Source organism: Phoxinus phoxinus (assembly GCF_949152265.1).
Source record: "Phoxinus phoxinus genome assembly, chromosome: 13".
In the NCBI taxonomy this organism is placed as follows: Eukaryota; Metazoa; Chordata; class Actinopteri; order Cypriniformes; family Leuciscidae; genus Phoxinus; species Phoxinus phoxinus.
The window spans coordinates 28,404,012-28,418,317 of NC_136888.1; the positions used below are offsets into that span (position 1 = coordinate 28,404,012).

General features: G+C 39.9%; 1 protein-coding gene across 1 annotated transcript; it reads right to left on the reverse strand.

The window, feature by feature from the left end:
- Window positions 1-6,088: 6,088 nt before the first annotated feature.
- Window positions 6,089-11,181, reverse strand: zfp36l1a (zinc finger protein 36, C3H type-like 1a). The gene is made up of 2 exons (XM_079632994.1): window positions 10,974-11,181; window positions 6,089-9,584 (listed from the first exon to the last, which is right to left on the reverse strand). Exons 1-2 carry the CDS (start codon window positions 11,028-11,030, stop codon window positions 8,520-8,522), a joined length of 1,122 nt encoding a protein of 373 aa, XP_079489120.1. The 5' UTR covers window positions 11,031-11,181; the 3' UTR covers window positions 6,089-8,519.
- Between the last annotated feature and the right edge of the window lie 3,125 nt (window positions 11,182-14,306).

Sequence of the window (14,306 nt, forward strand, 5' to 3'; positions counted from 1 at the left end):
TTGGTTGGTCTTCAGTGTGTAAAGTTGAATCCTGTAAATTAAAGATCATGACAGCAAATTTGATCCTTTTTGTAAAAATATACACTCGAGAAGCGAGTTCCTGTTTAGTCTGTGAAAACTAAGTAAACAGATAAAAGAACATATTCAATCACGTTTTGCTTGCTCACTGCTTTTGTCCAGCCCAGATCTCATTTACGGTCCAAAATAGCAATGTGTCTCAGTCCTCCTTTATTTGTTATTTGCGTGTGCTCAGAGGGTCAAGAATATGTGAATTTCCACCAGAAGTTGTGGGTGCGAAAACTCTTTTATCTGAAGGTGTTAATCTAGTGACTGGTTCCTCACATGCTTCCGTAGCATGCATCGAATGAAGGTTGTGAAGTGGGTCAAATAAAAAGAATTTTCTGTGGTTGCCCCAAACTGTATTTTTGAAACATGACCTTTATTAGTTTCCACATCCCTTTAATGTGACATTTCCGAGTCCCATCACCTAAAACACAGGGTGTGCTCTCTGTGTTGCTAGGCTTATACTTTGTATTGCCTTGTGTTGGATTGATTTTATGGTTTGCTGTACACGTGTTTATGTCAAGGTGAGAACGTTTGTGTTTGTGTGCGCACTTTGTCTGAGCAAGTGAGCATGCCCGGAGGACAGGGGATGGAAGGAACAGGCCCGACTGGTTTCATTTGGCCCTAATCTTGTTGGAACATAGCCTCTGAGAAACTGTGGGGAGATTTACCAATGCACTCTCAGGTTAGGTAGGTTTTTTTCTGATGGTAGGTTCCAAATGATAAAGGAGCAGTTCTTACCTCAGGCATTACGTGTGTGTGTGTGTGTGTGTGTGTGTGTGTGTGTGTGTGTGTGTGTGTGTGTGTGTGTGTGTGTGTGTGTGTGTGTGTGTGTGTTTGTGTGTGTGTGTGTGTGTGTGTGTGTGTGTGTGTGTGTGTGTGTGTGTGTGTGTGTGTGTGTGTCTGTGTGTGTTCATTGATGATCATTTTGGTCTACATGTGCTTTCTCACACATGTCAGTTGTCAAGTCGTAGAGATATATGAGAATCTTACTAATAATCCAAATCACCTCTGCAAACCACAAATTGAGCATGTCAACATCATCTGTTCCCATATTAGTCAAATCTCATTCATGAATCCCTAATCAAAACCTTTTTCCTTTTCATTTCCTTGCGAACAGTTTTTATAGTGCCCTTTGCAGACGGATGACTCATATCGGACCAGTCATAAGATAAGGCTCCTATCAGTTATTCGTTTGTCTGTCTGTTACAACAATGGTATCGTGGATTATTTTGAGACTGCAGGTTATCAGAGCATGTCATTTCTTAGTGCTTACTCAAGGTCCCACCATGGATAAGAACTACATGGGGCGTGTTTGAGTGTGTGAACGGAGCAAAAGCAATATTTTCCCTCAGGCATTTACTTAAGGTTCTACCAGAAGATAAGCAGATTACTGGTCTCCTGTACTCTTGTCTGACATGTTGGAGCCTGAGTGTGTGTTGAATGGTTTCGTTGCCCTCAGGACACAGATGGCAGCCTGAAACAAAGCTTGTAGATGACTGCTGGTGAATTTTTTTCTTAAATGGTTTGACAAAGGTAGAATGAAAAAAAAAACAGTATAGCCAAATTATTGTCTGGAATCTTTGACTTGTATAATATTTAACTCCCTAAATGATCCTTTATCATGGAATGTTCTGATGGAGCCAGACTGAGTTTGGAACTCTTGTTGGATCATGAAGCTTTGGTGATATTCAGTTAATGTTTTGGTCTGGCACAACCCAGACAGCAACATAGTGTCGGGCCAGATCCGGGCCACATCTGTCACGTGGATTCCACGCGTGGTCTCAGGGTCTCTGTGTCCTCACTCACTCAGTCGTCATCACCTTCACCCACACATGCTCACACAAATAGACCAGCTTTCCAGCCGCCTACCATCTAGAGCTTGAACTTTAAGACCACACCGAAGGTGTTTCTCTCCCCCCTGTTATGGTTGGCTCACACTAAATTTACGGAGGGGATGGCTGCGGATTATGTCATGTCCCATGTCCATTGGTCGGCGCCACATTACATCACATTCACATTACAGCGCCAATGGTTTTGTCGCTCACGCGCGCCTCACATCACCAACTCTCATTGAAGTTGAATTGCATCACACTGACTTTTAGTTTTTAAGTCAATATGGATGACCCAGTAATACTAAAATCTGCTTCCAGTTTTAATCTAGTTGAAAGAACATTGCTTTCAATAGGATTCAGCAAAGTCAGTGATTGAATGTGTGGGTTATCAGAGTGAAAACAATCAAGGCCTGATGTTGCTTGACAATAATTGGTTATTTTGGGTCTAAACTGTTTGAGAACATGCGAGGCAGGAAGGACATGAAAGAAAGGTGGTTTAGAGCTTCAGACACATTGTGCGTCATTACTCTCACATCCTTAAAATGTCAAAAGCAACATCAAACAATTTGAGGTATGCATTCGCCTCACTGTACTTTGATGCTTTTTGACAGCAATTTGAAATGTTGAAAATTTTAAGTTGTTAAGATATGCAGCCTCGTGAACACACATGTGAAATGAAAACAACAACAACAAAAGCACGTTTGCAAAACAGCCTTAAGCTTAAGGCTCACTTATTGCTATTTCTACCTTTTTTGGTCATGGAGTTGCATATCAGCCTCAGCATTTCTCCTCCAGTATCCCATCTGTCATCTAATATGTCTTTTCTGTCCTTCAGTGAAAGCTGCAATATTTACATAGCAGAGATAGCAGTTTCTCTGTTGCCTTCATCTCAACACTTCCAAAGTCCTACACTAAGATCCAACCCAAACAGTAAGCACAGTACAGATCGGAGATATGACAGGGTTAAGTAGCTCAGTCTCAGCTATCTAACTTGGTCTACTTTATGCTACATTGTGCTGTTTCGGCAGCCAGATAAATGCTGCAAATAGAACCCAGTGGCTGGGTGCAGTCACAACCACACTTTCCTTTGCACCTGGTTCCACTACCAGCGCACCTTCATGTTGAAACCTTTCCAAACCGCACATTTTTTCGAGCTCTTTTCTTCCTAACACCTTTTTCTGTCGACTCTTCTGCTCTTTGTGTAGGTCAAGGGTTGTCTGCTGAGGGAAAAGAAACCATTTGATGGACTATGGAAAAAGCCAGGGGGGCAAGGTTAATATTCATGACCAGAGGGTTGTATAACTGCACAACTTCAGGATTTAGTAGTCAGGGGGAGACGTTCCTGGTCCTGGGTGTGAGTTCTTGACTAAGTTCTGAAACTTCACATGTATTCACATGTAGAATGACTATCGGTGGACCTTCAAATTGTCATAACTGAGGTGAAATGGCACAAGCTGCTCAAAAAATACATAAAGAACATAAAGAAAATGGAGGGGGGTAGTTTGTGTGAAATATTCTATGGGGTTCACAGTTCTACGGGGTTATCTAAGGTTGCCATGGCATCTCTTCAGTTTCAAGGTGTTCTGAGTGGTTTTACCTTTTTTCTATGATAATTACTGTCTTCAGGTGTTTTTGTTGTAATCTGAAACCAGTTGCATGCCTACAGGGCCCTGGAAAATTTGTCTATGACACAACCAACTTGTTATTTTTCAGCTTTAATGTAACACGATTGTAGACATGTTTCCTCATTGTTTTGGTAAAATGTCTCAGTGTTATGGTCTGCGAGTAAAATTATTCACATGGACACCCTCTTACCTTATAGAAAACAGTTACTCTTCTGGCCTTCCACTTGTGCCACACGCACACACACACACACACACACACACACACACACACACACACACACACACACACGTACACGTGTGCACGCACACACACAAACAAACGCGTGCGCGCACACACACACACATACATGCGTGCGCACACACACACACACACACACACACACACACACACACACACACACACACACACACACACACACACACACACACACACACACACACACACACACAAACATGCTCAGCTTTTGCTAGCAATACAGAATTAGCAGATTTAGCACATTTTTGTCTGTTTTCTCTGCTAAAAAATAGCAATCCATTCTAGGACGTCCTGATAGAGGAATTAGAAAGTCTAAGAGTGTTACTCAACCCTGATACACAGCCTCAGGTTAAACAGCTACATTTTGCTACAGAAGCCACACATGATGCTTTCCGGGCCGTACCCTCTTTCTCTTTCTCCAGCCGCACTGCAAGTGAAACAGAGTGCTGCTTCCTGTTTATGACGAGAACACATGAGTACCTATATGTTTACAGGCACATTTTACAAGTGCTGCAGGATGTGGCCTCGCTCACGAGGGTGGAGATAGTGTGTGCAGTGAAGGAAAGATGGGGAGGTTGAGGGTTTCTTTATATAGGTGTACCTGACAGAACATACCAAGCAACTGATTAAATTCTTTCCATCACAGGCACAATGGAAATACAGCAACAAGGAACATATTTGAGTGCTATTTTGTTGTTGCGCAAATATGTATTGAACTATATGTAAATACTGACCATATCTACCAGTGAAGCATCGGCACTTAAATGCACGAATATCATTGCATTAGATAAGAAAGTAACCAAGTGGCATTTATAAACAAATCATGGTATCTTTAGAAGATAATGTCAAGTTCCCACAGTTTACATGGGTATCCTATAGCAAAATAACCACAGATGTAGTTCATTATGGATATTTAACACTAAGGTTTGACAGCCAGAAACTGTCCCAAAAAATTGGACAGTATATACAGTATATATACAGTATATATATATACAGTGTGTATATATATATATATATATACAATTTTATTTTTTAACCTCACAAAAAAAAATTCTCGAGTTCACACTTGCATGTAATCAGATATAGTATAAAATATGCATATTTAGTGTGCTGTCTGAGGTGACGGCTCCGAGCTTGGAATTTGGCCCAAACTCAGCGCACAAATCCCTGGATGGGGAATAATCGATGAGTTGGGGTGGAGGAGGCATGCTGGAAAAACTGTCGTGGAACAGAAATCGGTTATATATTGTTAATAAAACATAATTTTGTGAAATGATTTGCTTAAGTCTGCATGTGCTACCTCTACAATAAATGCCACTTGGTTCTATATTTTGTTATCTCATGCAATGGAATTAAGATTTTTTTTACTCCATTTTAGTATACAAGTCTGACATGAGTGATCAAATATGTATATGTAGAGAAACGGTATCAGATTTGCTTTACAGAGGCTCAAACACTTCCGACATTCTCCTTGTTGCAATTGATCTTTTTTTTTGTAATATAGTTACAAAATATCTAAATTTGGAAAAAAGTTGCCCATTGTTTAGGAAGACATCAGATAAGGAAACAATAAACTGGTGATTCCCTCTAAATCTGTGAGATCTGATGTCAAAGCAACTGTACTTGGTATAAAGGAGGTTTTCAGTTAACTTAATCTGTTTGAGGACAAAGTTACATAACGGCCAGCCTCTAACGGTTGCCCTGATGTAACGTGTCATGCTTTGACTTCTGAGATCTCTCTACCACTCTCACCCAATTCATAACCATTTCAGAAGAAACCAGGGAAAAAGATTTCCCATTAGAAACTGTAATGGACTTTGACCACAGTCAGCTCAGTACCCCATCAATTCCTTCTCTAGACTAATGACTGTATTCCCCATAACAACTCCCTCATGACAGTCAACCATGGGTTATAATGTTTGTTATTATGCAGAATATCTGTTTTCCTACATTACAGATGCCAGATCCAAAGATCAGCAAAACCATAATGATCCAGAAATGGGGTTCTGCGAAAATTGCTGTCCTAACCAAATAAGTTTGTGTTCTCTCCTCCTCAGTGGTCAGTCGCAAGTATAATTCCGTCAAGCTTGGAACGAGACATCCTCAAGACAATTTGGCAGCATGCATAGCCAAAACCATCTACCCTGCCTTATAAACACACATTATTACTATCATTGATACTCTTGGTTTTTTAAACTTTAATAGCATTTGACAGCAGGACGCGTTTAATTTTCCTTGCTCCAAGTCATCCATCGCCTTGCTTTCACCACAAGATGAATACTGCAAGAAATGATACGCCAGATAATGTCTTTTTTCAAAAATATGGGTTTTTATTGGTTTTAACTGCAATCAGTCATTACAAAAGAGATCAATCTTATATAAACTCATAGAAATTACTGTAGTGAACAGCAATAGCTGTTAATATGAAGAAAAAAAATACATTCAACTCTTTTTTACTTTCTTTGTGTCTATACTGTTAACCAACTTGGACAATCATTGCTTAAACCACTGAGGATACAAGCAATAAGTCATAAAAAAATAGCATCCCAGCTTTATTTAAGGCAAAGAACGCTTGCTCTCTTGGAATGTGTAAAGAGGCACTTTACATATGGGCTGGAAGCTCCAAATGTCCGTAGACAACAGAACTTTAACCCATTAGGTCACAATTATTGCCTGCAATTCATCATATCCACCACCACCATAACCGAATAAACTGCTTTAACACTGGAGGTTTATTACCTGCAACATCATTAAACCTTTGTAACGAACAATCGAAACAATAAAAAAAGCACTTCATGGTGGCATTTAAAATGTGGTACTTATGTTTTAAGGCCACAAAACTCCTGCATCTTGAATCAACTTGTTTATCTGAAAAAAAATATGTGTTGATCATTTGTTCCATATTATATCATATCTATCACCAGGCTCAGGCATTCAGTTAACTGGATTTGTAATCCAAGTTTGTTTTTCACAACAAAATGCAATATTTGGTGCTTAAGAAACGATTTTTCACCAACATAATCAATGTTCACGGGGGTGGGGAGTGTGGAAGGGGAAAGTATTTTCTTCCTTTCATTTTTAAAAAATAACTGGGCTGATGCTCATGCAAGTTTATTATCTAGGAATGATTGTGTGGTAGTACTGATTTTGCAGTCAAATGTCTGGGAAAAGGGAATGACAATAAATCTACAATAAATAAATCAAAATGCAGAGGATTTTTTTTGCTTTTGCTTTTTTGCTTTAAATTAAGTTTCATTTAAGTGTAGTTGCCAACAAAAGTCATTGTAGTACAATATATTAAACTGTGAAAAAAGAAAGCTGACAAGTCTTCACAATCTTAAGATTAATACAGAAGATCATAATTTAACATAAAAGAAAATATATTCTATCGTTTCATTATCAAGATAAATACAAACAAAATTAACAAAAAAATGCATATGATCACCAATAAATATGTTTTTGATAAGTTAAATAAGCAGTGACAAGCAAAACCTTCTGTTCCGAAAGGTTTTCAAACAATAACAATAATATAACCATAATAATAATAAACAATAACCATAATAAAAATCAAAACCAAGAGGTGGAAAGATGACAAAATTACAAAGTGCTCCTCTGAGCAGAATCTATGGAGAGAGAGAAAAAACGTGCATGAAGAACTAAAGTGAAGCTGCAGGAGGTTGAACTGCACCTTAGGAATGATGGAATTCCCCCTCTGTTTGCCGATTGGACTGAGGGAAGGCGGCATTTTGAGGTGGGACAGAAGAAAGTTTGTCTTTAAGGTTTAATAAGATTCCCTTCCCAACAAACGTTAAGTAACCAGCAACTAATGGGAAAAACGGGCACTAACAACAACAACAACAACAAAAAATCGTAAGGAATTGTTCATTTTTGAGTGGAGACATCTCAGGCTGGCTGTAAGCGAGACATGGAGCACATAGCACCTGATTGAACATTTGAATGTGCCTGAAATATTCCAGAGCTCCATTCTCATTCAACCCTTATGAGAGAAGTCCTTCCAGCAGACTGGTGTAATCTGCAACTTCAAGGGAGGGAGAGCACACACTCAAAACAAGAGCTACATAATTAGGCCACAAGGAACGAAAAAATATATATTAAAGATAAAAGAAACAGTGGTCCATTCACCCCAACACTTAACCCCAGGCACTTGTCTGTTTTTCATATTATTTTCCTCTTTTCGCTTTAAACCAGTCTACAAAGACAGTTGTGAAAGGTCTAAGCATGACACTGGTGAACTTTAGGTAGTTATGAAAGAGTGTCCTTGAGAAGAGTGGCAATTTGTGAGGGGGGGGGAAGGGTGCAGATCTCACCCTTAACCATGCCACAGGCTTCGCTACACTTGACTGCAGCTGTGGCACCTGGCACAACAGTCTCATACCTCTCACGATTAGCATTTCGCTAATCCACTTCCTACTCTGCGTGTTTGGCACAGTCACACCAAGAACATAGCAATGGGCTCTGCGAGATGAGGCCCGGAAAACAGAAGGGTCTTGAGGCTGGGAGAGTTTTAGCTTGTTCTGGTTAAAAAGAGTACTCAAAAAGAGAAAGATCCCTTAATTCACTGCATCGGTTTCAGAGCAGAGGTGATACAAGTAGGGAAGTCTACGGCTTCTAGGGGGCCGGAGAAATGGCGAGAGGTAGAGGGAGTGCTAGCGTCTCATCCTCTCTGCCCAAGACTGCTGCATGCAGTGGAAAGGGGGATGGGGTCTGGCTCAGTGTGCTTTAGTCATCAGAGATGGAAAGCCTGCTGAAGATGGGCAGTCGGCGGGTGGTGTCAAGGACGGGAGATTCGGAGCCACTCAGACTTCCGCTCGAGCTGCTCTGGTAGCCCTCTTGGTCAGAAAGCGAGTCTGGCTGACTGGATGGAGACTCGAAGAGTTGGGGAGACTCTGACATGGCCCTGAAGTAGTAAGGGGTTGTCGTTGGGGAAGATGGCGCCTGGGTGGAGGGGTCGGAGCAGGACAAAGGTGCACTTCCCAGGCCGGGGCTGAAGAGGTTGGCCAGCTCCTGGCTGGAATACGTGAAGGGGTTGCTGCTAGGCCACTCGGGCAGATCGTCAGGGGGAAATATAGGTGGAGGGGTGACAGAGGTGGGGCTGTCCCTCAAGCCTCCAGAGCTGGGGAACCCAGCAAAGCTGTAGCTGTGTTGCAGCCGTGGCCTCTCCATCTTGTTGGAGGCCGAAAGGGGGGATGGGGTTGGAGGAGGTCCGCGGCGCTCCTCTGCATTGTGGATGAAGTGGCATCGCGGGCCGTAGGGGCAGAAGCCGATGGTGTGGAATGTGCGGCAGAGCTCAGTCTTGTACTTGGGATGGCGGCTGAGGCTGCGCAACTCATGAATGCCATGGGCAAACTGGCACTTGTCACCATACTTGCAGACGCCGTTCTCCTCGAATGGCCTGCATAACTCCGTCTTGTAACGGCTCGAGTTGACCTGGCTGTTGGGGCCTCCAGGGCCCGAACACTTCTGTAGCAGGCGATCCCCCGTCTCTGAGAAAGAGCGGTCTCGAAGTCGGTTCTCTTTGTTGCTGCTGCCAGTGCTTCCTGTCACTGAGCCGAGCAGGGAAGGATCTGCCTTAGCAATGTTCAAGAACTGGTTTTGGTTGAGTTTGGTGCTAGCCAAAGTGACAGAGTGCCGGCGCTGGTAAACCCCAGTGGAGGGTGTCCCCACAGCCTTCCTGTCCAGCAGGCACCCAGTGGGGTTGGAGATGGGCAGACTTGGCCCCGTGCAAGGGACAGAGACAGGGTGCGGTGTACTGAGGATGTTGTTACTGTAGTTCAGCATTTTGTTCTAGAAAAGAAGAGACAAAAAATGACGACATTAAATTCAGTTTTTGAAAACCACAACATGGCTTAACTGTTTTGCACTGGCTTCATGTTAAACCCATGAGTAAATACAGGCCTAAACAATAGCTAGTTTGGCTTGATGCCCACTAAGGGAACGCTTGACTGCTTTAGAAAAGCAAAGACTGCTGCGCGTGTCTACTATGATTAAAAACCTAACAACTCATATAGTATCAAATGTAAGACTTGGTTTGTATAGACTTGTGGACATTAAGGACCCAGACTGACAACAAGATCAGTGTCATGTGTGAAACCCCTACAAACTAGCCTTTTTTTTTCATGAGAAAATATATCTCTGTACTACACAGGGTCAATACCCCCTCCCCCCGATTATTTGGTTGCATGGTTAAATATATAATACATAAAATCATCTAAAGAGTTTGGATCATGCAACAATCAGCTGGAAGGAGATATACACTGAAACATTAACTCCACTAACAAATTATGTCCAACTGCAGTTAATATGGGTTAACCACTGAAATAAGCTCATATCTTAGATCAGCTCACCAGCTTGACTCACTGGTTTTCTAAGTCACTCCTCACAGTCAACGTTTAATTCAATGAAATCATGGGACAGCCCTGACTTTGCACAGATTCCTACACCATTCAACTTTTTACACCCAAACAGGTCAATCAATCAAAAACATTTTTTTTCTAGGTTTGAGTATATTTTGATTTTATTGCTCCTATCTTCAGCTGATAAACACTTCAAAAGAAAGCAATCTGAAAGATACATGGTAGTTGCTACTTGTGGGAAGTTGACGTGAAGTGTAATGTGTTATACGACGTCAAACGATATTAAAACAGCTATTTTTCACTTGCCATGCATGTAGTCTCTCAATTGAAACGAAGTTAGCTAATTGAATATTAGTACTTTAATGCAATTGTCACACTGCATGACCGTTTTAAATGTACTATTGGAGACAAAAAAGTAATTAATATGGTGATAAAGTACAAATTAATTGCAAGCAGTCTCCGGACCTAATAGAAACACTTTCCCTTAACATTCATAAACTTTTAAACATAAAATATTGATTAAACATTATGCGTCAACTTATCCACATGTTGTAAAATCACAGCCATGATTTCGCCAGAACAACCTAAACACAGGGAACTTTACTGGCTGCAAGCCGCTGGTACGCACTTAAGTCTCGTTCATTGCTACATTTTAAACTTGAAATTCGACTTCAGAGTGGTTAAAGCTGTTGTAATCGAGTCGTTGTTGTTTTCTGTAACTTAAAATAACAAAAAACCGTCCATTCAAACATAGAAAATAAGTCTGATCGTCCACATTCCACAACACAAACTGCTCCAGCTGAAACTTTTTTTTTCTTACCTTGTTGTTGATCACTTCGCTAAAGTCGAAGAAAGGCGACAACACGGCTGTGGTCATCTTCCAATCGAGGATAAATCAAGCACAGCGAGAAGAATCGGATACTTTAAATTATAACAAGCTAGGTTCTGGTTGTGTAAACTTGTGTTGCCCTATAAGAAACCCCCTCTGTCTTGCTCCTCTCGAAGCATTTCCTTTTAACCCAAATGCAGGAGGGGCCACGAAACGTCGCTACATATGGGCGTTTCTCTCGTGCTCGTTCCCCCCTCAAGTTTTTACTTCTCTTTCCCTCAGAAGCAAAGCAGTTTAAAAGTTAGCTAGAGCTCTTGTGCGTGCTCATAAGTAATTCTGCGACCATGAGTCTAGTTGTTTGTTTCGGTGATTGCAACTTATTGTCAGACATGGTTTATTTTGCATAGAGTTCTGTAACGCGCAATTTCACCGTCTGTAACTCAGTGTTTTTTTACTTGAGTTAGCATATTATGCACATATTTGTCTGCTACGAATTAATCTACAACTTTTAAACTGAGTTGATGAATGGCAAGTGGGCTACAAAGAGAATTGTGCAATTTACTAACATTAATAGAAAACATTCTGTTCATGAATTTATTGTTTATCAAATGTACTTCAAAAATAACTGTCATTCACCAACATGATTTCATTGTAACCATTTTTTCCCATCAATTGAAAGTAGTTGGAAAGTGTTACAAGTGTTTTTCTGTAAATTCTTTATATTTTACACAGATTACAGCTTTTGTCATCACCTCAGGATGGTGGTGGTCATGTATGTTAGTTTATTTTACATTAAAAGAGTATACTATAAAGCGAAATAGTTTATATCAAATCAAATAGTTGTATAGTGCTACTTTTGAGACCACTTCAAAATGCACACTACAGACCCCCTCCCACAGCCCACCTCAGCAAACCATGACAGGGCAAGAACTGCAGTCTTCGTGTACATCACTGAGTCATTCTGTATGTGTGTTACAGCTGAGGAAGAACAGCACCACTTAGGACAAAAGTTTTACAGAAATGTTGGAGGAGGAGGCAGATTGACTGGGGATGTTTGCTACAACGCTACACTGCCCTGGGCTGTGTGGGGCGGAGGAGAGCAGGACGGGGTCATAACATCCCCCCCTCCTCCTCTCTACCTCCTCTCAGCCAGAGGTGGATGTTTTTCTAAAGGAATTTTTTTTCCACCACACTTTATTAGTGCGTTTAACATGAGGACTGTAGGCGAGATGCGAGAAACTTTTGAGTTTATTATTTTTTAATTTAAAAAATAATATGAGTATGCTTTTTTTATTAAGCAAGTTTAACAAGATCTGTGGTACAGAGTAATCTCCCCCCAGGGTGTAAGAGACATACAACTGAAGGTTGACAGGAATGGTGGAGATTACATTTCAAAGTGTTTCCAACTAACTTATCAATACTTTGATGATTGTATCCTTAGAGTTTGGATAGGACAAGTTATTTTCTCTTATACACAGTACAAGAATGCATTTTATCTCCAGTTAGTATGCCATAATTGTTTATTTTAATTTATAATGTGTTTGTCACAGATCATGCAACTTAATTGTAGTGGCTTTGTTTATTCTGAGTGTTTGCGCAGTGTGGGTGGTTGGCCTGTAGAGGGAGCACTTCATTTCAAACTGTGTTTTACAGACATTTCTTTCCTTGGTTCTCCTGTACACAGTTTGTTGAACAGAGAAAGGGTGAGAGTTTGAGATGGTAGTAAGAGGTAAGGAATTAATTATCTCTTACAGGATTAATTTACAGTCTAATCTCGAAGTATGTAGGAGGAAATTGTGAGATTTCAAAAGTCAGTGATGTGCTCTGGTAACCACCCTACTGGTACAACTGAGCTGATAACTGGAGAATGATATCAAGTTTTTTATTTCAACGTCCACAGTTGACAGACTTATCCCTCAGATGAATATATTTTTCTTTAATTCGAGGTCTGTTTATTTGGGGGTCTTTTCCTGCAACTCAGAATCTGCTGTCCCTCTTGACTTTTTTTCTACTCAAGGCTAGTGTTTTAAAGGGCAGGCACAATTGAAATAAGAAAATTAATTGTCCATAAAAGTTTGGCCGCAGTACAGTAAGTGGTACACCACCAGATCTCTCCAGTCATGTTGTTCCCATGCAACTCCCCTACTCTCTCCTTGTTATACAGCAGTTATAGTATACAGTATACAGTTGCTTCAAGGGTCACAAGGGTCGCTGAAAAGATGCCTGCTTAACTATGTAACTCGAAAATATAAACAAGTGAGGTTTATATGGCCTTCTCTTTGACCCCTATATGGGAATAGCATTAGTTAAAGATCATGACATTAGCTGTTAGCTATTATGCTATTGAAACCCACTGCTTATCCCTTTATTTGCCCATTCTTTCCTCTCTTTTCGTAGAGTTGGAGCAAAGGACCGTAGGAAGCTGGAAACAGGACACTGGAGCAAAGGTAAATGTAGTTGGGGGAAAGTGTCAGGAAATTGATGAAAATATGATTATTGAAATAGAATTTCCTGTCTTGAGTTTATCATGTGAAATGCTAGGTCAGTTTCCTCTCTGACCAGGTTCCCTGTCCTGTTGACCATGAGAAAGGGTGAACTCCCCAAACTGAGTCATTCCTATTGAGCAGGATCAGAAACACACATTATTATCACTGTAGAAATCATTATTTGAAAGTTTGTTTCTTCTTCTGATTATTCTTTGATACAGTGTAAGGGGACATTTTTAGCGACATTTATGGCTTTATGACGCATATTGTCATCTAATCATGTAAAACCAGTGTCATCCATTTATGTTAAATAGATCAATTGAATCAAATTAATAAATTAAATTATATAATAAAATATATTGTTTGTATAATATAATTGTAAAAAATAATATATAATTCAGTATATGATTTAATACATTCAATTTTATAATAAAATATATATTTTTGTATAATATAATTGTAAAAATATAATTCAGTATATATATTTAAATCTTATATTTAAATATTAAATAATAAATTAAAATATTTATATTACCAATCCTTTTATGAATAAATTATTAAAAAATAATGATAATTGAAAAACATATATATACACATATATAGCCTACACAATTCAGTATATATATATATATATATATATATATATATATATATACACACACACACACACACACACTGAACATTTTATATATTAAATAAATCAATAAATGGGCCTTTTTTGCACCAAAGTTAATTTGTAACCCCGAACTGCACTACACTGACAACATGGTGATAGATGATATCCATTTTCAATAATGAAACCTATGTTTTCACTGAACATGTAAAATTTCATTGACCT